This window comes from Ostrea edulis, chromosome 3 (assembly GCF_947568905.1).
Source record: "Ostrea edulis chromosome 3, xbOstEdul1.1, whole genome shotgun sequence".
Lineage (NCBI taxonomy): Eukaryota > Metazoa > Mollusca > Bivalvia > Ostreida > Ostreidae > Ostrea > Ostrea edulis.
The window spans coordinates 40,115,765-40,138,130 of NC_079166.1; the positions used below are offsets into that span (position 1 = coordinate 40,115,765).

Here is a 22,366-nt window from a genome sequence, read left to right on the forward strand (position 1 = left end):
ATGTATGTAGTGATTATCTCCATTCTTTTGCCAATTTTGTCTTTTTCCTTGCACATACATGTTACTGTTTGAGCCTTGCTTCACAGATGAGCATCTGGCCCGTTCAAGCTTTGTTTGATATAAGTTTGGGTGTTTTATAGTTTTGTTTTTTTTCAATGCCTTGTACATGTATGTCCAGCCAAAAACAAAAAAAAAAAAAAAAAAAAAACCAACAATTTTCAATGCAGTACTACACTCCATTATGTTACAAGGGACTGGAAGAGTGCATTTATTTTCAAATTTTTTTTTTCCAGTTCCACAGAAGCCCTCCATCAGTTCTGTTAAACCCAAATCTGACAAAGAGGTAGATTTGACGTGGTCGTTAGCATCTCCCTCGCCTGGCAACGTGACATACACCGTCACAGTGATGGAAGCGGAGGATAACACGTCAGATGTTTATATCAACAAGAGAGAGATTCAGTACAGTGGTATATGTTCACTTTTATTCATATCCATAAGCTTGTAAGGTTTGTGCAGTGTCTGAAGTTTCACATTTGTGGGTCAGCATAACCCGAAGTGCCAGCAAAAAAATCTATAACACACTTCGAAGATTCAACAATTTATTTACAATGGAGTATGTCAATGAAAAAATGCTAACCTACAATGATCAAAGTCCATAAAACCATGTTGCTTATTTGTTAATCGTGAATTCACACACAAGAATATAAAACTATCTATATATAATGCTGTCGAAAATCATTTTAAGTCCATGCAGTCGCCGGTTGTCTAATATTCAATGTAATTCACTCTGTAGAATGTTTCTAACCACAAAATTCACAATCTATAATTCTCTACTAAAAATACAAGTTCTCTTCTAGAAAAAGAAAAATAGGTTTCTACTGAACTCTCCCAAACACTCTTTCTAGAAATAGAACATCATGACCTTTTCAGAAGTTTAAACTAGGTCACGTATCAATAAACAATATTATTATTATACCTGTGTGCACTACAGTGTAGATCTATCATTTAATTATTGAATAATTGAATTATAGATCTACATGTAGTATACACAGGTATTTCTGAATTCAACTCACCAGGTCCAAAAGTCCATGTGATCTTTAAATTCATTAAAGTTGGGCCTCTGTCAATTTAATTCATAGTATCTGTGCATGTATATTCATTTGGATTCTGTGAGAATTTCTTTCAAGTACAAACAATTCATCCTTTATCAAAATCTGATTCAAACAATTTTAAGTACAACGTAGTTTCAGGTTTCCTCAGACCTTCGGGTTTGGGAATTAAGAATAAGGTTAGGGGGGACACTGGGGGAGGGGTAAATAAAGAACTATTCATCAAGTATCTCCCTGTGATATAGCTCTTATGAATAGTGATTCAAATATCATATGACTATATTGTTTTCTGTCTGATCAATTTTATGTTTTACCATTTTCATCATCTCTTTTTTTTCCAGGATTTCAACATACAGTGAAATTGATCGATGGTTTAGAAGAATTTTGGAGATATAAATTTACTGTGAAAGCCGCCACAATAAAGGGATTTAAAACATCAGAAGAGTCTACTGTAATCAGGACAAATCAGGGAGGTAATGCTGCTTGATGATAAAAGTCACCATTTTTATTATTTTGATCAATGATAGTTACAAAGAATTGATATGATGAGAAGCCCAAAACTTGACAGAACTTGTGTTTGAACCGTTTGTACAATATGCACTTATACAATAGAATATGTTCAAATCAATTAATTAATATGTATCAAGATCTTTTATTTTTAACCATATGGCTGTACTGAAGAATTGTTTATATAGTTCAACATTAGTTAAACTGAACTTTGGATATACATGTAATGAACAATTCAATTTGATCCCCTGAATTTCATTATATCCAAAGTAGACTGTAATCTGCATGACTTACATGTGACAGTGCCCACCAGTATAAATACAACTAAATTCCAAGATTCAAGGGCACATAGTTTTCTGTCTGTCCGCCTGTCTTGTCTTGCGTTGGCAGAAAAATCTAACACTGCTCACAACTTATGAAGTATGGTTGAGAGGACATTGACATCTATTGGGTATAAACCTAATGACAAGACTTTAGATTGTTGACTTTGTGAAACTATCATTGACCTGTAACTCACATTTTTATACGCCCATCATTAGACGGTACATATTATGTTATGGCACTGTTCGTGTGTTTGTCTGTCTAGCTGGCTGTCCGTCTGTCTGTCTGAGGTCATGTTTGCCGGACTTTTTTCCATAACAGATGCATGTAGAATTTTGAAATTTGGTCACAATTTCTCCCTCAAGAATTGTAAGAGTGAGTTTGCATTTCAGCTGGATTGGTCCGTTTTTTACCTACTTTAGGGCTATAAGTAGGTCAAACAGTTTTCCGGACTTCTTTTCATTACAGATACAGATATTGCTCTGAAATTTACACATAAACTTCCTCTCAAAGGAATACAAGTTCAGTTTGCATTTCAGCTGGATTGACCCATCTCTCCATGACCTACATTAGGACTAAAAGTTTGTCAAACAGTTTTCCGGCTGGGGCTTTTTTTCAGTTTGGATACAGATATTGCCCTGAAATTTACCCACAGGTTTCCTCTTGGAGGAATACAAGTTCAGTGTGCATTTCAGTAGGATTGGCCCATCCTTGACCTACTTTTGGGCAACAAATAGGTCAAACAGCTTTCTGGGGTTTTTATACGCCCGTCTTAAGACGGGCCGTATTATGTTATGGCCTTCATGTCCGTCCGTCTGTTAGCTTTTTCGTGTCCGGCTCATAACTTAAATACTATAAGGCCTAGAATAATCAAACTTTGTCAGTTGATACATCTTGGGTAGAAGGTGTGTCGCACATTAAAACCAGGTCGCTGTGACTTTTAATTAAGAAGATATGGCCAAATATGGTAAAACCCTGTCCGGCTCATAACTTGAAAACTATTTGATCTAGAATCATGAAACTTGGTCATCTTATGCATCTTAGGTAGAAGGTGTGTCGCACTGTACTTTAAGGTCACTGTGACATTTAGTTGAAGTGATTTTTTGAAAAAATATGTTATAATTGGTACAATCCTTACTCATATAAGAGTTTTGTAGAAAACCTCATTCAAAAATGTTACATCAAGAAAACACATATTTTTTTATGATATACTGTACAGCTTTTTTTTAGCCTATGTAATGTTTCCTTTGTTTCTAACAATAACATGAGAAATTCCACTTGTCCCATGGGAGTAGCATGCAAAGGGCATTTTGACAAGACTAATTAATGAGTTTTGTGTAGAGCATCTCTGATCAACATGATCAAGCAGGTGTTATCTTTATCTCTAGGGAATTGGGCAGAGAGATCTTAGCCTCTTAATTGCAGATATACCAGAAATTATTTGTGAAAGTGAATTTGTTTGTTGTGGTTAGTCTTTATTTTCAAAATTAATTTGACATTGTACTATATAATTTTTTATTTTTTTTTCTCAGCAACCTATATGCAGAGTATCATTTCTCACTAAGACAACAAATGGTTGCAATATGTATAAAGGCCTATTTTAATGATTAGTATTTTGATGTTTTGTTATGGCTGTGGCATTGTTCAGAAAAAAGATATACAATGAACAAAGCTGCAGATTGGGCATTTGTGTAAATCTGAACAGATGAAATAGTATTGCAATAACCATATTAAAAAATGTTAATTCAAGAAACTACACATTCTTCATTATATACACTGTACTATACAGCAGTATATAACAAACAAATTATTTCTTTTGTGTCAGTAACAAGAGAAATTTTCCTTGTCCCATGGGTGTAATTATCAAGCAATTCAGGAGGCATTTTACTAACAGAAAAATTGCATTCTGTCAAATTACAGATTAATTAATGAGTTTAGAAGATTTCTGTTACAGCAATCTGATCAAGGAGGTGCTATCTATATCTCTTGCAATCGGGAATTGGGCAGAGGAATCTGGCCTTCTAATTGATCTGTCAAATTTTAGAACAGTTCTAATTGGTAGCCATTACTTTGAAAGTTAATTTGGTATAAAGTTTAAGAATTAATATGATATTGTAAAATATATTTTTATTTTATATCTCAACAACAAGGTGCAGATTGTCATGTCTCACTAAGATGACAGTTTTACAGTCTAAGAATAAACATAATGACTAATGTTTGATGTTTTATTACGCTGTGCATTGTTCTTCATTCCTTAAAATACAATGAGCAAAGCTGCAGATGTGCATTTCTCAAGTCTAACACAACCAGTTGAGAAATATATGATGTATTATTTTTTTCTAATTAATAACTACACCATAGGAGATGCACCAGTATTTGAAATAACTGTTTTTAATCTATATTTATTTATATTGACATCACCATGCATATTTTACTTTTATACTTGAAGATTTGACAAAGGCAGATACTGATATATGTATTTTTTGATAAGTTGAATAAATCAACCTTTTTGAGTACTCCCATTTATTGTAAGTTGTTTGCTTGGATAAAGGCCTATCTTGCACTTTAATCATTTCATTGAAACCATTTGGGAAAATGTTTTTATATCCTTTTAAAAATCATTAAGCTTACATTATCAATATTTGAAGCAATGTCACATGAGGCCATAAAGTGGGTAAGATTCTTAAAGGAAGGTTGACATTTGGTTCCATGCATACCTATCTCTTCATGGTGATATGTTCATGTTAACAATATGTGACGGGCGTATCATGTGCCGTGGCGGTGCACTTTATTTTCATTACAGGTACAGATATTGCCCTGATATTTAGTCAAAGGCTTCCTCTTGGAGGAATACAAGTTCAATTTGTATTTCAGCTGGATTGGTCCATCCTTGACCTACTTTTGGGCTAAAAATAGGTCTAACAATTTTCTGGGCTTTTTTTGTTTTGTTTCGGATACAGATATTGCCGTGATATTTAGTCAAATGCTTCCTCTAGGAGGAATACACGTGCAGTTAGCATTTCAGTTGGATTGGTGCACTATGATCTACTTTAGGAGTAGAAGTAGGTCAAACAGTTTTTCAGATTTTTTTTTGGTATGGTCACAGGTATTGCTCTGAAATTTAGTCACAACCTCCCTCTCAGAGAAATGCATAATCAGTTCACATTTCAAACATTTCAATTTAATTGGTGCACCATGACCGACTTTAGGACATTTTATCATCATAGATAGAAATTTACACTGACATATTGTCACAACCTCCCTCTCGGAGAAATACATAATCAATTCACCTGTCAGATGGATTGGTGCACCATGAACCACTTTAAGGCTTTTCTATTCAGAATGTGTGTTATATCAATTCAGAGTGCATAATATGCTTTCAGGATGAATTTAACTGTCTGACGGGCGTATATTGTACCGTTTACGGTACTCTTGTTAAGAACTTTCACATTGCTTGTAACTTTGGAACAGTGAATGAGATGGCTGTGATATTTAGGGAGTGTAATCTTGGTGACAATACCTTTCAGACAGTGCCATGTTTGACCCATTTTTCCCCAATATTTTTTCTCTGCTTAATCATAAGATCAGATCGAGTAGAAACTTCATTTTAATGCAATCCCCCAATCTACTACAAGATGTATGTGTCCATTAATAATGATCTTATACACATAGTTCCAGGAAAAGTACGGGATCTAACAGTAGTACGGAAACCTAACACCTACCGAGCAGCTCTAGTCCAATGGAAAGTCCCCTTACTTAGGGATCAGAATGGGATCCTTGTGAATTACAAGTTCATCAGCAATGCCACTGGGGTAATTTAAACAGTTATCATCCCATTATATGATGATAATGCATTCATGTTTTCAATGTCTAGATTTATTATATACAATTTTATCTATATCCTTTATGCATGAATAAATTGATTTGGAAAAAATAGAAGTTTTGAATGATAAAATCATCATGTAGAAGTAATGCACATCTTTAAAATGATTCAATATTTTGTTTAGTCCACAGATAAACTTGTTCCTGTGGATACTAGTGAGCAGTTTGTTACAGAAGAAGAGATTGTTGTTGTTCCAGAAATGACATACTCCATAGAGGTATATAATATAAATTACAGTAGAGCGAACTCAAAACGCTTTGATTTGATAAAATTATTTAGATCAGATGTAATATTGACACAGGTATATACCAACTTGAGACTAGAATGAGAAGTATGAATAGAGTATATTGGCTGAACATTTATATAAGCTCTTTTATACAATGTTTTAACAGATTAGTGAATTGGATGAACATGTGGGTGCAAATCATTGTAAATGTTATATCTATTTCATGTAACTTTGGAGAATGATGCCACCATATCTCAAAATGCAAATTGTTCAGTGTTGGATAAGGGTTAGAGTGTTTTCATGAATATGGAGGAACACTTTTTTAGGACCATGCCATATGGCGGCTGCTCTATAGTAATCACTCTGTCTGTCTGTCCGTCTGTCAATCCATCCATCAGCACTTTCTATGGCACGTGTTAACGTAACTTTTCTTGGGAAGATTTTCATAAATCATATACCTAGTACTTGGATTAGGCAGAGGAAGACCCCTTTCAATTTTAAGATTTATCACGGGGGCCCTTTCTGACTTCTCGGTTTACTGATTCTTTGTTTATCATTATAAATATTATTGGAAAAATGCTTCCTTAGAATTTCCCACTGGTATATATTTACACAGTGTTATATTTAGGATACTAAAGAAATATCATGATTGATGTTAAAACAGTATGCAATAGTTTTCAATCTACCAGACCCTTAAAATATAAAGAAAAACAGAAACAATACAATATCCATTCATCACAAAAGGGATGATTTAAGCTTATCCATCGTCAACTTCCCACATTTATGTAGCAATATTCCATTATCACCTGCATATGGTGTTTATATATCTCAACTGATTCGATATGCAAGAGCTTGTTCTGGATATAGTCAGTTTTTGAATCGAGGTAAGCTACTGACAAACAAGTTGATGGTACAGGGATTTCAACAGTCTAGATTGAAGTCAGCATTTCGCAAATTCTATGGTCGTTATAACGATCTAGTTCGTCAATACAACCTCGCATTGGGTCAAATGCTGTCTGACGTGTTTCATACCGATTGTTAAGCCGTTCTTGGCACACTGATTTGACTGCGGATAACTCCGTTTACCTGATCAGGATATGGGGCTCACGGCGGGTGTGACCGGTCAACAGGGGATGCTTACTCCTCCTCGGCACCTGATCCCACCTCTGGTGTGTCCAGGGGTCCGTGTTTGCCCAACTATCTATTTTGTATTGCTTGTAGGAGTTGATGAGATTGATCACTGTTCGTTATCTTCACCTTGCATTAACAAAATATGAATGTTACAGATATATGCCATTAATAGTGAAGACACCATTGGTGAAAAAGAAACTTCCGTATATTCTGCAGAAGCTGGTCGTAAGTAAAACCTGTTGTTTAATATAGTTCCACCCTCCTGTGATGTCATATGATTTTGCAAAGTCAATGATTTATTAATAATAAGATTTATGCATGACAGGAACATAAATTTTGTTGGAGTCTTTTTGTTATTGAAAAAAAATCTTCTTACCCATAACATATTTCAAAAGTCTAAGTTATACACTGCATGTATAATCAGTTATATGTTTCAAAATATTGAATCAAAGGATTCATTAAATTAATTATGCGATAGATTTCCTTTATTTTTCCACAAACATTTTTTATATTTTTTAAAGAAATTTCATAAAATTGCTATGAATACTATTATATCGTTTTAATCAGTTTTTGTGAAATTTTGATAATGCTGTTTAAGGAAAATTGCAATTTTCTGACGTTGATAACAGGTGTGTGCTAATTGATAAAAAATTTATTAATAACTCAACATACTTCTTTTATCATTTTTGTTTGTTACTAAGATATATTATTTGAAGAATCTATATTTCCATATAATTATCATATATTGAAGAACCTATAATTCTAGAGGGGTGGAATTACATTAATGAAAGCAAAATAATGTTTTGTCTTCATTGTTTTAATTTTGAAATAGCTGGCTCTGGGGCCAAAATGCTGGGATAATCAAGCTGCAGTAACTGAAAACCAATTTTTATTTACATGTACATTCTTTATTAAAAAAAAAATCACAAGATTCACAAACACAACTTGTTAGTGAATGTTTGTCACCAAATAGTTTAATGACTATAGACTCTATAGTGAGTACTGATTCATGAAAGCCTACCCTGTAATATTCTGAAGACTTTTGTGTACATTTAATAATGAAAGTGGAACTCAATAGTAGTGTCACATGTGTTTACAGATAGTGATCGAAAGTAAACCTCAATTAGTAGTTTACAAACAGTGAAAGTAGACCTCAATTAGTAGTGTCACATGTGTTTACAGATAGTGAAAGTAGACCTCAATCATAGTGTCACATGTGTTTACAGATAGTGAAATTGGAACTCAATACTAGTGTCACATGTTTACAGATAGTGAAAGTAGACCTCAATAGTAGTGTCACATGTTTACAGAGAGTGAAAGTAGACCTCAATAGTACAAATAGTGAAAGTAGATCTCAATAGTAGTTAATATCCACACAAGTAATACTACTGTATAATAAAGAAAAATTAGAACACCAAAAATAACTCAACCAGCTTCAAGAGTTATATAACTCTTGAAAATTGAAAATGAAACCGGTTGAGTTATTTTCGGCGTTCTAATTTTTCTTTATTATATACATATATAAATTTAATCAAGATTCATGCGTGAATTGTTCACTATTCATAAGGAAATTGCTATCATTACAATTTCTAGAGATATCAAAGACAGAAAGACCAGAAATATACTATTAGATAGCTTGATATTATCTCAGGTTTGTGGCTCTGGATCATGGCTTATATCGGACAAGTTTATATTACCTAACTTTGTATGGAAACATATCAATAAAGCATTCTAGAAGTTCCTAGGATAGTTTTGTTTTGATAAAAAAGAATATACTCTAGTCTGTATTTCAGCACCACCTAAACCTCCAGTCGAAAGCATAGTTTCAACAACCCCAGGGCAGCACTCTCCATCCCAAACTACCATAGAGATTGGCATCAACACAGACTTCTTTACTGACAACAATAATGGGGAACCAACATACTTTGGTATCGCTGTATGTGCTTCATGTGGAAGTAAGTACTATTTACTCTATTATCAGTGCTGTTAGTACTGTCCCACAATTCTGATCATTTATAATATTTTGGCAAGATTTTTTTATGATTTATAATTTCTTTAGTAGGATTATTTGACAAAGTATTTTAAATCTCTGCAAAATGCATTTAAGCACATACATGTAATTGGTTTTTTCCAAATATATATTATATATGTTTTATATGAGTTTTTTTTTTCTTCTTGAGATGCCAATTTTGCGGGAAATGGACAACAAGAATACAAGGATCTGCCAAGCTGGTCTGCAGCTAGAACTCAAGGATTTCCTCTGTACAGAGTCACCAATGAGACGTACATGGAAGAAGTCAAGAATTCAAGTATGTGCTGCACAGAATGATACAACATTGTGTATAGAATGAACACAAAATTAATTCTATTAATATACTGTATAGGGATAAATTTCACGTGTTGTAAATTTCATGGTTTAATTCCTTGCATAAATGAGCAGTATTCTCTTTAGTAACTATACAGTATTTGAGTGTAGCAAATGTTTTGCACTCAGAACATGAATTCATCAAATGTTAATTAATATTTGGATTCAAACATAAATTTGCTTGCCAATGTTAATTATTTTCAGACTGAAACTCAAATTTGTGATGGTGTTAATGAATTTTCACAAAAGATAATTAAAAACAAATTTGCTTTGTTGTGAATAATTTTCAGACTTATAAAAGCAAATTTGTGATGATGTTAATGAATTTTCATAGACTTAAACAAAAATATTCTATTAAGTTAATGAATTTTAATGAGTGTGTCATATATATATGTATGAATAAAAGAATCAACTGTACGTGGTACATCTATTATAATGTAAAGTCCTGGCTTTAGTTCTCAAGATTGAGATTTAAACAAATTTCTTGAATGAGTCAAACAAACTGAATTTGATATTAATCTAGAATAAATCAAAACTGTCAATTAATATGTAGACCAACCCAGCTGCCAGATTCCATTCAGATTTCGGTTTATTATATAATTAATAAATGAAACATTATGCATTACAGAACTTAAACTAGTCTAGTTTTAATGTCGTACATGCTACTGTTTTGTAATTAAGATAATGGTTGTCTACATCGTTCTGTTGTAATGAATATTTTTCAGTTTGTATGGGCCAATCGTTATGGATTGTTAAGAGTTTATGGTTTCATTTGGATTTGATTTCATATTGTTTCTCTAAATTAAAAAGTATTTTCATATCAAGTACATCTACTTCGTTCTTTGAGTAGAACTACATGTACCCAAAAAAATCCATGAAAATTGAGCCTTCATGATATACAATGTATAATGACTCTATGGTAAATGTTTTCAACATTCATTTAAGCATCAGCATCGGGAAGACGTAAAAGATCAACAGAAGTACCTTTTATAATTGGAGAAGATAATACATGTGAATCCCAAGGTTCCACTGCTTACTGTAACGGTCCCCTCTCACCGGGATTGTCGTACACGTAAGTGAATGATGTATTATTAGAGTGTGTTGTATCGTGTTTTATTACCAGTCTTGATTTAGATATAATGCTGAATGTAAGAAGATTGGCGTGAAGCAGCAGTATGCTTGTAATGTATGAATAACATACTTTTGTTTGTTAGAACTGTGTTCTTTTTCATTTCGATTTGATCAAGTGCAATTATAGTAGACCCCATCAGTTGTTTAGATAATGTTGTTATTAAACAATTAATATCATCACTTGATGAATAAATGATCTGAAAACCCAGTCAAGCAAGCTAGTATGTAAGAGTTGTATGCCCTTTTCAGATATGAGTAATTTAGCATTAACATAATAGACCACCCACCCACCCAAAAACCAAAGTTCCGTAGATCCTATCATGACATTTCCATTTCTCTTTGACTAGGGTATGTGGCAAACTGAAAAATTCATCCCTCCCTCAAAATTCTTGATCCACCATGTGGAATTCTTCCTGACCAATTTTTAATTATATATAGTGACACTTTTTTTCCAGTCTTGCGACCTATTTTTTGGTGTAAATTTTATCCCACTAACTTGTATCAATTTTATGTACATTTTATTTTCCAAGATGTTCTGTAATATTTATGTCCTTGAAATGAAACCCCCCAAAATATTATGCACATGAGGTAAGCCTGGTAAATGGTAGAGATTTTGGAACTTACAGTCGTGTATCGGAATATAAACACAAGCGAACTTAGAGATAAAGACAGGATGCCAACACTGTATACTGTTTCCCAAATGAACACCAATGTACATAATTATATGGGACTGTATCCTAATAGACATGCATTTTCAACCTATATGGCAAACGAAATTTGAAGAATAAAAAAACGATTAAAAGCCCAGTGGGTTTTTTTTTTACCTTGGTATATAATGATGAGAAATTTTTTTGGTCACCGTGTTTGAGTATTATTAATTTTATTGTATAATTTCATTTGGTTGATGTGAATCACAAGGCTATTATTTTTATGATGATACATGTATTTGGTTAATTTGTATGGCACTACTTGGAGTTGTCATTTTTTTGGATTTTGTTGACTTGCATCTTAACATTGTCATCTTACTGCATGATTTTACTTTGTTGATTTGTATTGTAGGGTGGTCATCTTTGTGATTTACTTTGTTGATATGTGTTGTAGGGTGGTCATTTTTGTGATTTTACTTTGTCATTGATATTGTAGTGTGGTCATTTTTCTGATTTTACTTTTTGATTTATATTGTAGGGTGGTCATTTTTGTATGTACTAATGGTGGATGTACGCAGTCTGATGATATTGGCCCATTTGCAACACTGAAAGGTTTGTTTATTAAGATTGAGGATTAATTTGATTACTGTTGTCCAGAAAACACATGCACAGTTGCCAACCTCCTTTGCTACAATAACACGATATTGTCCATATACAACGTATTGTAATGTGTAAGAGTTGATTTTCATTTAAATAGGAAGTATCAAAATATGCTAATTTAACGCTAAACCAGACCTGGTAATAACCCTAGTTTTTTTCAGAAACGAGATGGGATAAAAGTGAATTGAACCTGAAATGTCACCAAAAAATTATATATTATTGAGAAATGTCGTACATGACCTGAAGGTTAGAATTAAGGTTAAGGTTAGGTTCTTTGTCAGCGTTGTGTGTATGACCTGAAGGTTAGAATCAAGGTTAAGTTTAGATTCTTTGTCAGCGTTGTGTGTATGACCTGAAGGTTAGAATCAAGGTTAAGTTTAGGTTCTTTGTCAGCGTTGACCTCACTATTTATTGGTAACACCTGTCGTTGACGTTTAAATTTAGCTACGTCGTACATGCATGGCTAGCAGGATTTTATTTAATAGTGCAAGCTTGCAAACTGGAAATCACACTTGCAAACTAATTTACAATTTAACCAATCCAGAAAGCAGGTGATTTGCGGGTGGATCAACAAAAATTGTGTGAGATGTATGATCCACCAAGTTGTAAAATATAATCGGGTTATCAGTTGAAAAATTGGATGTAACCTGACAAAATCGGGAGAGTTGGCAACTATGCATTCCCTTTCTTTAGCTTAATGAGTGGATTTTGAAAACAGAAAATTAAATAATGTTTGCTCATAGTAAAAAATCTCATGAGTTGCTATGCCATTTAATAAAATGAATATGTGGTGAACAAGTTGCAATTTTGCACAAACTGTACAATTTATAAGTACATGTACTACATGATGCAGAGTTCGACACTAACGCTAGTCCAGTAGCCCGAGGCTAGTAAATTTTGGCCCGCACTATCAGAATATTCGTTACAAGTAGTCTGGTGGACTACTAGAAAATTGAAAACCTAATGAAATGGATTAATGTCTAATTTTGACCGCAGTTGCATCAATTCTGCCCTTAGAAAAATATAGCTCGTAACACTGCAATTCAAGTGTACAATCTACACTCAAACATGGTTTGATAAATAAATCGGTAAATTCAGAGGCTAAAATGAGTCTATTAGGTCATTTTGCAACAGAAATGCAGGATTTTGCTTCAAGACTTAGAAAATTTTCCACACCCCCCCCCCCCTCCCCCTTGTTGCTATGAGACTCGGCCAACTGCTTCCACTATGCAATATACTAGTCCTTTGGACTACTGTGGTAACAAAGTGAGTGTCGAACACTGATGATGTAAGGTGTACAGGAGATTGCATACAAGTAGGACTTGCACAGAATTTGGTTAAGAATTACTAAATGTACAGAAATTTGATTTTTATATGTTTGAATATTAATTAATGAAATGATTTAATGAAGAAGGAAACAAAGACAAACAGTGATGAGAATACTGTTGATTACCTTTATTTCCTACTTCTTCAAATTATTTTCACGTGGATTCAGTGATAACTTTTGTGAATCTTATTTATTGTACAAGTCGAGTTTATTTGCAAGAACTAAATTTTCATGAATGACTGTATATTGTTTTGTGAAGTTACGCATTGAAAAAATGTCCATGCTAATATCATGTGATTTACAGTATAGCTCTACACATGAATTGATATGATATGAAATAAATTTTGTAAAGTTTTCTGACACGTTTCTTTCCTAATTTCACTGACTGGAAATTTTGTATTATGTCGACCCTACAAAGAAGGAGAAAATTGCAACTTGTACACAACATGCACTAAATCTTAATATTAATGTGTACATGTAGTATAATGTAAATGTCACTGCAAGATTGTTCTGCTCTTTGCAGTAAATCTTGCCTTGTATGTCTTGCACGTCAACATTTTCTCTGCTCTAGAAAATTAATAGAATTACCTCCCTATCCATGAAGATTAAAAATAGTAAACAAAGTTATATTCTCAGTCTTTGTGTTGTGAAGGGGGAAATTACTTTTTCGGCATTAATATATTGGCAATATTTTCACAATTGCTCTAGAATCGGAACAAAAATTGTGCAGTTGTAATTCAAAGATGGTCTTTGATATTTTGCAGACTCTCTGCATAATGATCAAAGTTCATGTATTCAATTCATGTTTATCGACATTTGTTGTTCTAGTTCCTGAAGACCCCTTTCCGATTGGAGGTGTTGTTGGGGGCGTGGTTGCTGCTGTTGTAGTCGTCTTTGTCATTGCAGTTGCTATGTTCATCGTTAAGCGACGACGAGGGTAAATTGAATAACAATTTTCTCAATCCTTGAGAATACTATATACAATTTCTATGTTTAATAGAATATTCTCTGACATGAATATAGGATATTTTTTTTTTAGAAAAAAATAATATTAGATACAAAATAATGTTAGTCTTCAAAGTAATACATGATATTGATGTTTAGCTTTGCATGAACTGTATATGTATAGTTACATATTGTTTTAATTGTATATTCCAGAAGTCATATTAGTACATATGTACTAATTATCTTTTTGGTATAAATCCCAATGCACATTTCATAGTAATTGAATTTATGCAATATATCCATGCAAAAAAAAATATATATAGATTATAAATTGTTCTAGTCTCACATCACATGATCGCTTTTCCCTTACAAGACCATTACCTGTGTGCAGCTGCATTGTTGTATATTTATTATTTGAATACATGTAGCTTATAAATACCACATTCCCAGAATGCTTAGCCTACAATGTAGTAGCTACATTATCCTCCCAAAGAAAATCACAAAGACAAATGATAATTTACAAATTGATACATGTTCTACTGCGCTGCGAGTTATTCTGGTGGAGTGCTGATTTTGTGATAGGTTACAAATCACTGAATTTAAGCTCATTTATTAGCCGAGTTGCAACGAAGTTGAACTCGGCTATTGGTTTGGTGATGCGGGTAGGCGGTTGGGAGTCAACAATTGGTTTCCGGATGATAACTCGAAAAGTTTACAATCTAATCAAATGAAACTTTGATATATTGTTGGGTACCAGGTAAGGAAGACCCCTATAGATTTTGGAGAAAATTGGTCAAAGGTCAAGGTCACAGTAACCGAAAATAGAATGAAAATTTCAGAAAAATTTGGTTTCCGGATGATAACTCAGAAAGTTTAAATCCAAATCAAATGAAACTTTAATATATTGTTGGGTATCAGGTAAGGAAGACCTCTATTGATTTTGGAGAACAAAGGTCAAGGTCACAGTGACCGAATATAGAATGAAAATTTCAGAAATATTTGGTTTCCGGAGGATAACTCGAAAAATTTTAATTTGAATCAAATGAAACTTGGAGATATTGTTGGATACCAGCAAAGCAAGGTCCCTATTGAGGTTGGAGAAAAAAGGTCAAAGGTCAAGGTCACAGTGACCGAAAATAGATTGAAAACTTCAGACAAATATGGTTTCTAGACAGTAATTCGAAAAGTTTAAAACTGAAATTAGTTCTCCACAATTATAAATATGCCACATCATTTCTGACTTTACAATGTATCCCATGCAACTCGGCTCATGCACCCCTTGGTGCATATATTGATTTTTTAGTTTCAGATGAAATGAATTTCCAAACCATCAAAATTATTGACATGCATATATAGTCATGTACTTCTACATGCATTGCTTACATTTGCCGAAAAATACTAATATGTTATCCAGTGCTGTCTTTGTACATAGAGTGTATTTTAGCATAATTGAAATTCAGATTTGATGCACAATTTGGCATAATATTACATTGGATTCAGTGCTTCATTGATGTACTTTTTTTATATGAATAGAGGATTTTGTATTTTAACGCATACAAAAATCAGTGCTCCATCAAAATAATCCTATTGTTTACAAACAAATTCACACACAATTTTGTACAATAGCTATATCCTGGAATTTTTCATTGTACTCAAAGAAAATTTTATATCACATAATTATGGAAATACACAAAAATTGTCTCTAAAAAATGCTATTCTGCAATACTTTTTATAAAGAAATTTTGAATAACTTTCAATATGTTGTGAATAACATTAATGTTCTTCAAAACCAATCAATTCCATTGTCTGATTTTAGCTATTAGATTCATTACACTTAACTGTTGGCAAGAGCCAAATTGAATCGTCGACTAAAGGAGTTGCAGGGTTTATTGAAAAGTAATTGAATACAAATACATATATTCTCTCAAAATAGTCAATTATTCATCATTTACAGAAATTTGAAATAACTTTGAACATAATGTATAGTTTTTGTATTATTTTTTTCCTGAATTTATTATTTAAGTGATGTAAATAACATTTTATTAGCAAGAACATTATTTAAGCATGATTTTGCAAATTTAAACTAGGCTAAGCCATTTGCAAAAATGTAGTCATTGCAAATAAAATCTTATGCATACTAGAAGGCTTTTAGAAATAGATGACTTTGCTCAATGATAAATATATCATTGTATCCATGCGTGATAAATATATCATTGTATCCATGCGAAAGTTCGTTCTCGGGAAATAAAAGTTATCTTCAGTAGATGGGACTGTATGATAAATCATTCACACACTACCGATGTGTAACATCATCATTTATACATTATGTTTGTATAACATAGGAGAAATCCTGAACATAAATACCAAAAGAATATTGAAGAAAGAGGGGATGATTTGTCGGAGACCCACACATTGAAAAATATTCCAAGAAAAAGGTAGGCCCAAGATCAAAATATCTTCTATAGATTCTATTCTGTTCGTAGTAAAACATCTGAAGCTGTAGTGAATGCATTATTGTTTACATACTGTACAAGTTCAGGCTTTACAATGAAATTCAAGATTCTGGTGTAAATTGACTATGATGCCAGTAGAATTTCTACCTGTGAAATACTTGTAGCTGTCCGAGACCCTTTGCCTTTGTGCTTACTTTGTTATGTTACTGGGACATATCATTTAAGAAGCTAAACTATCTCTGCTGTTGTAGACCCATCAAGCTGAAGGATCTTGCAGACAAAGTGGCCGACAAACACAAGGACAGCAACCTCCACTTTGCCAAAGAGTACGAGGACCTCAAGACCTTGAGTCCCAAACACGGGACTGAGACCTCCGAACTGGACAATAACAAACTCAAAAACAGATACGTCAACATTCTACCATGTAAGTACATTGAGTCCCAAACACGGGACTGAGACCTCCGAACTGGACAATAACAAACTCAAAAACAGATACGTCAACATTCTACCATGTAAGTACATCACTCGTACAGTGTAGGACAGATACGTCAACATTCTACCATGTAAGTACATCACTCGTACAGTGTAGGACTAAAGCCTGAACGCAAAATACAGATACGTCAACATTCTACCATGTAAGTACATCACTCGTACAGTGTAGGACTAAAGCCTGAACGCAAAATACAGATACGTCAACATTCTACCATGTAAGTACATCACTCGTACAGTGTAGGACTAAAGCCTGAACGCAAAATACAGATACGTCAACATTCTACCATGTAAGTACATCACTCGTACAGTGTAGGACTAAAGCCTGAACGCAAAATACAGATACGTCAACATTCTACCATGTAAGTACATCACTCGTACAGTGTAGGACTAAAGCCTGAACGCAAAATACTTCTGTGGAGGATTCTCCACAGATCATGCTTCATGACCCCAGACTCGCAATATATTGTATTGAATCGACCAAGAGCAATATTTACCCAGAAATATCGGTGAAAAATAAATTCTGGTGTCTTTCGAGGTTTCATTAAGTGCTTAATTGCCAGTCACAGGATAAATTTGTATTTATTCAAGTATATGACCATTTTATACATGTCTGCATGTCCATGCACTTCAGTTTTACCACAGGCAGATCACAACAAGCACTGTAAAAATGAAGTGGAGGGTGTTTTCAGTTAATTGTCAAGAATCAAGGATAGCAAGACTAATCATAATGTAGCTTACTAGTTGCCATCAAAACAGATTAGTACCTACATGTACCTTTATTTTTCAGTTGACCACAGTCGAGTGAAATTGTTGCTTACTGAGGACGATGATCCATCTACAGATTTCATCAATGCCAACTATTTACCCGTAAGTGGAAGGAAGTTGTAACAGGATAGAAAGAATTCTGTTTTAAATCAATACTAGATCTGAAAATTTTATTTTGTCATAAAAATGTGCTATTGTGATAGTTTTGTGTGTTATTTTCACCATAATCATTGGGGGAAAAAATGACTTTAAGTTTAAGATTTTATCAAAGTAAAGATATTGGTCATATTGAATATATAGCATTATGAAGAAATCAGTTTTTTGCACGGGAAGACAGTAATGTAATTTTGCTTCATTCGGGGCCTCTAAATAGATTTTTTAATACAAATATCAATTCCTAAAGTATATCCCTTATTTTTCCTTTCATTAAAATAGTAAATTACAATATTACAACAAACATTTTCTAAGCCAAAAGGATAGCTAATTATATGTATAATATACTTGAAATACAAATATTTGGATTTAGTACATAATGAATTGTGATCAATACAGATTATGATTGCACTATTAGAAAGAAATTCAGTACAGAAATTTTGACGTAAAATTACTGGATCTTTTAACAGGGCTACAAGTCGGAGAGAGAGTACATAGCCACCCAGGGCCCGATTCCTGGAACCATTGACGACTTTTGGAGAATGATATGGGAACAAAACGTGTCAATAATTGTCATGTTGACTTTGTGCAAAGAGGATGGCAGGGTATTTACTTTTGTACTTGTGGAATTTACTTTTGGAATTAGAGTGTTTTCAGTTTTTGGTCTTTATATTGATTGCATTTTTTGACGTACTTGGGGTCTCAGCTCAAGTGAGTTATTGTGATATTTGTTCATTGTCTGTCATCTGTAAACTTTTCATTATTTTTACTATGCAAGAACTGAAAGGCAAGTTCCATACCAATCTTGTTACAATTATAAAGCACTTTCATGTGCAAGTGGTTCAAGATGGTTAAAATGGAAGATCACGGCCCTGTCCAAGGGTAGTTGATGAAGAAATGCATGTAGTAAACATAAAATGAGGTGTTTAAAGAATCTTTTCAAGAACCACTGGACCAAAAACGGGAACATAAGACAGGTTCAAACGATTACCTAGGAATATATATAGAAAATTCTTCAAAAACATTCTTTCAAATATCCGCTTTTGGTGCAAATAGTATGCAAGCATCCTCATGTATTGTAGATTCATATTGGTTCACGCCTCAACCTCTGGGTTCAGGTTAGGTCCAAAGTAAGGGTTCAGTATCGTACGTAGTAATGTATTTGCTCAATGATAAATATCGATTTTAAATTTCTCCATCATGACAAGGTTGGGATGATAATTGGACTTTAATGTTTAACTTGGTGGGGGGGGGGGGGGGGGGGGGGATGCATCTGCTCAGGTGAGAAGCATGATCCATGGACCTCTTGTTTCTGTTGAGGTCTATAGTGTTTTACGTGTATGTAGATTGATGGTAAAGGGTTTGGACATTGCACTGTGAGCTTCTGTCTTCTTTTCTAGGTGAAATGCGAGATGTACTGGCCAGAAAACATGAAAGAGCCCAAGCAATACGGAGATTTAGTCGTGGAAACAGTCTCATGTTCTACTGTCAACTTCTATGACTTTAGAATCTTTAAAATGAAATTGGTAAAATTTAAAAATTTGTCTTCATCTTGACTGAACTTTCCTACATTATTTGAATCGAAAATTAATTTTTTTTTATTAAATTGAATTTGCAGATATAACTTACTGATAATGTGATAATGAAATTAGTTATTAATATATAAACTTTAATGTTATTCAATAGGGTGATTCTACACGAACACTGAAACATTTCCACTTCCTTCAATGGAAGGATTTCTCGGCAAATGTTCAGAATGACGTCATGATTGACTTCATCAGAAATGTGAGAAACCACATTCGGCCACCGGACATGAATGGCCCAGTAGTTGTTCACTGCAGGTTCGTATTTGTAATTAGGGGTGTATAGCATACCACAGGAAAAAAATTTGCATGGAAAAGGAGAATATCAAACATTTTGATGTTTAATTTATTTTGTGAAAAAATGTCCATATAGTAAACACTCATTGGGTAAAATAATAAAAGGTTAAGAAAAATTAAGATCTGAAAAAAAAATGGAAAAATAAGATATGCAGATGGGCAATCCTGCACTATGTGGCTAGGTAATAGAATTTAAAAGAACAAGAAAGATGCAGTGTATGTTACCATTATCTATAATATCCTTTAAGGTTTGAAAGGAAGTCGGCCATTATGACAATGTGATATTCATCCTTAATTGCAATTCTGCATAAATTTATTTATAGAATATTAATCTTCAATTTGCATTTATAGAATTTATTGGAAATGTGTACAGTCATGTAATGGATAAAACTATGATGAGTTTAATACATGTGTTAGTTTGTATTCCCCAACACAACCATAAGCATATTGAATGACTGATAGTTTTTAAGGTGTTTTCTTGTAATTTGCTTAAACTTGCAGTATTTCTTATTATCTTTAAAATAGTGAATAGATCGAATTATCAGTAATATTAAATACACAATTTACAAGATGTACTGTACATGTATACTATTTTTACCCATCAGTGCTGGAGTGGGGCGGACAGGAACCTATTGTGCCTTGGACCACCTTTTCCAGGTCATTGATGACCATGACCTTGACCACTCCATTGACATATTCGACCTTGTTCTCAACCTGCGGGAGCAACGCATGTTCATGGTCCAGACGGAGGTCAGATTACTGATAATCAGAATTATCTTGCTTTATGAAATTGTTAAAACATTGTTTCTCATGTACCAACTTTATCAACAAGGGGCATACAGTAATTGCTCTCTCTCTCTCTCTCTCTCTCTCTCTCTCTCTCTCAGGCTGGTTTACATTATTCTGTGTTGTATTGTGAAGGAAGGGTAGGAAGTGGAGTTTGCAATGAGAAGGGCTTATTGTGTCACAAACACAATTGTGTTAATTCATATTTAACATACTTTTTTCACAACCCAGTATTAAAATTTTCACTTGAAGTACACACACTATAGATAAATTTTGAATTATAATTTCAGTGATGTAAAACCTTTAACCAGCATTATGGTTTTTTTCTTGAAACAGCAACAATATGTTTTTATCCATGATTGTGTTCGAGATTATGTGGAGAAAAAGAAAAAAGAAATGCAGGGAGAGCTGCTCTATGAAAATGTTAACAGAGCCTTTGGTAAGATGTAGTGTGTTGTGTTGTAACATGTTGAGTCACGTGTGTTTTTACAGCAACAATACATATTTATCCACGATTGCCTGAAGGAATTTCTAGACAAAAAACGGAAAGAATTAGAAGGAGGAGAGGAGTGTCTTTATGAAAATCAGGCATTCGGTGAGATCTTAACATGAGAGCATGCTTTGCAAGCCTTCCGCAAAAAATTTTTTTTTATTCTTTTAATTTTTGGACGTATTTATTTCAGTCATATGACGACATATTACATAGTGTAATTTAGCTGATTTTAATGGTGAATGGAACAGCTACAACTAGAAAGAAATTACATTAAGATTTAGAGACACTGATTAACATAGAAATATATATATTTTAACAAGAATCATCAATTATCTTTTAAACTCTTGATAAGAAAAAGCAATTATCAAGTGTTTACAAGGATTGTTGGGAAATTAGATGATAACAAATTAAAAATATTTTTTTTTTTAAAGTTTTTATGTATAAACATTAATATTTCTACCAGTTTTCTCCTTCTGCAGCATGTAAATAATAACAATATTTTATATTGTGACTTTTCTTCAATAATTATGCATGATACGTTCACCGGGTAACTGCATTAAATGAAAATTACACGTACGTCAAGAGTACAAAATGTAGAGTAATGCTTTAAAAACACTGAACAAAACAATGAAAAGGAAATAGATGATTATTCAAAGTATCTATTTTGTTCTTTTGAAGAAATATCTCAGCTTGCATTGCACTTAACTTGTATATTGAACAAGGAATTCAAACCTTCTGCTTTTGTAGGCGTTTCATTTTAGCTTTGCATGAACATTTGTTTGAAATTATGCAAGTTTTGTGTCCATTTTCACAAAAAAATCTTACAACTAAGATAAAAATTTGTCTCTGTTTTATATTCAATTGAGTGGAACCATGCTGTAAGTAAGAATGTCAGTTTTATCACCTACATGTATGTATATACTTAGTTTTGCTCATTCAGAATTTAAAAAAAAAAAATTATTGTTTTTATTACATTATTTCAATTTACATACAATCATACTTCCTTTCTCACACAAGACGTTACACACACTAAAACATAAATTGGAGCAAATTGTAAAAAGATTAAGACGCAAATATACAAAATTATGGGTT

The 22,366-nt window shown here is 33.2% G+C and overlaps 1 protein-coding gene across 5 annotated transcripts in view; it reads left to right on the forward strand.

Moving 5' to 3' along the window:
• Nucleotides 1-22,366, forward strand: part of LOC125673155 (mucin-22-like) — a 103,948-nt gene that overhangs the window by 78,793 nt on the left and 2,789 nt on the right. For 3 of the 5 annotated variants that reach the window (XM_056160687.1, XM_056160690.1, XM_056160691.1), the window contains 17 exons: nucleotides 294-467; nucleotides 1,451-1,582; nucleotides 5,610-5,749; nucleotides 5,945-6,037; nucleotides 7,333-7,402; nucleotides 8,971-9,132; nucleotides 9,358-9,486; nucleotides 10,488-10,614; nucleotides 11,859-11,932; nucleotides 14,136-14,244; nucleotides 16,595-16,687; nucleotides 16,957-17,129; nucleotides 17,985-18,064; nucleotides 18,586-18,720; nucleotides 19,516-19,641; nucleotides 19,802-19,956; nucleotides 20,601-21,324. In XM_056160687.1, the coding sequence (XP_056016662.1) occupies nucleotides 294-467; nucleotides 1,451-1,582; nucleotides 5,610-5,749; nucleotides 5,945-6,037; nucleotides 7,333-7,402; nucleotides 8,971-9,132; nucleotides 9,358-9,486; nucleotides 10,488-10,614; nucleotides 11,859-11,932; nucleotides 14,136-14,244; nucleotides 16,595-16,687; nucleotides 16,957-17,129; nucleotides 17,985-18,064; nucleotides 18,586-18,720; nucleotides 19,516-19,641; nucleotides 19,802-19,956; nucleotides 20,601-20,925 (2,297 nt within the window). In that variant the 3' untranslated portion in view covers nucleotides 20,926-21,324. Of the gene's footprint in view, nucleotides 1-293; nucleotides 468-1,450; nucleotides 1,583-5,609; nucleotides 5,750-5,944; nucleotides 6,038-7,332; nucleotides 7,403-8,970; nucleotides 9,133-9,357; nucleotides 9,487-10,487; nucleotides 10,615-11,858; nucleotides 11,933-14,135; nucleotides 14,245-16,594; nucleotides 16,688-16,956; nucleotides 17,130-17,984; nucleotides 18,065-18,585; nucleotides 18,721-19,515; nucleotides 19,642-19,801; nucleotides 19,957-20,600; nucleotides 21,377-22,366 lie in introns of those variants that run through there. The other 2 variants (XM_056160689.1, XM_056160688.1) reach the window with 2 other exon arrangements.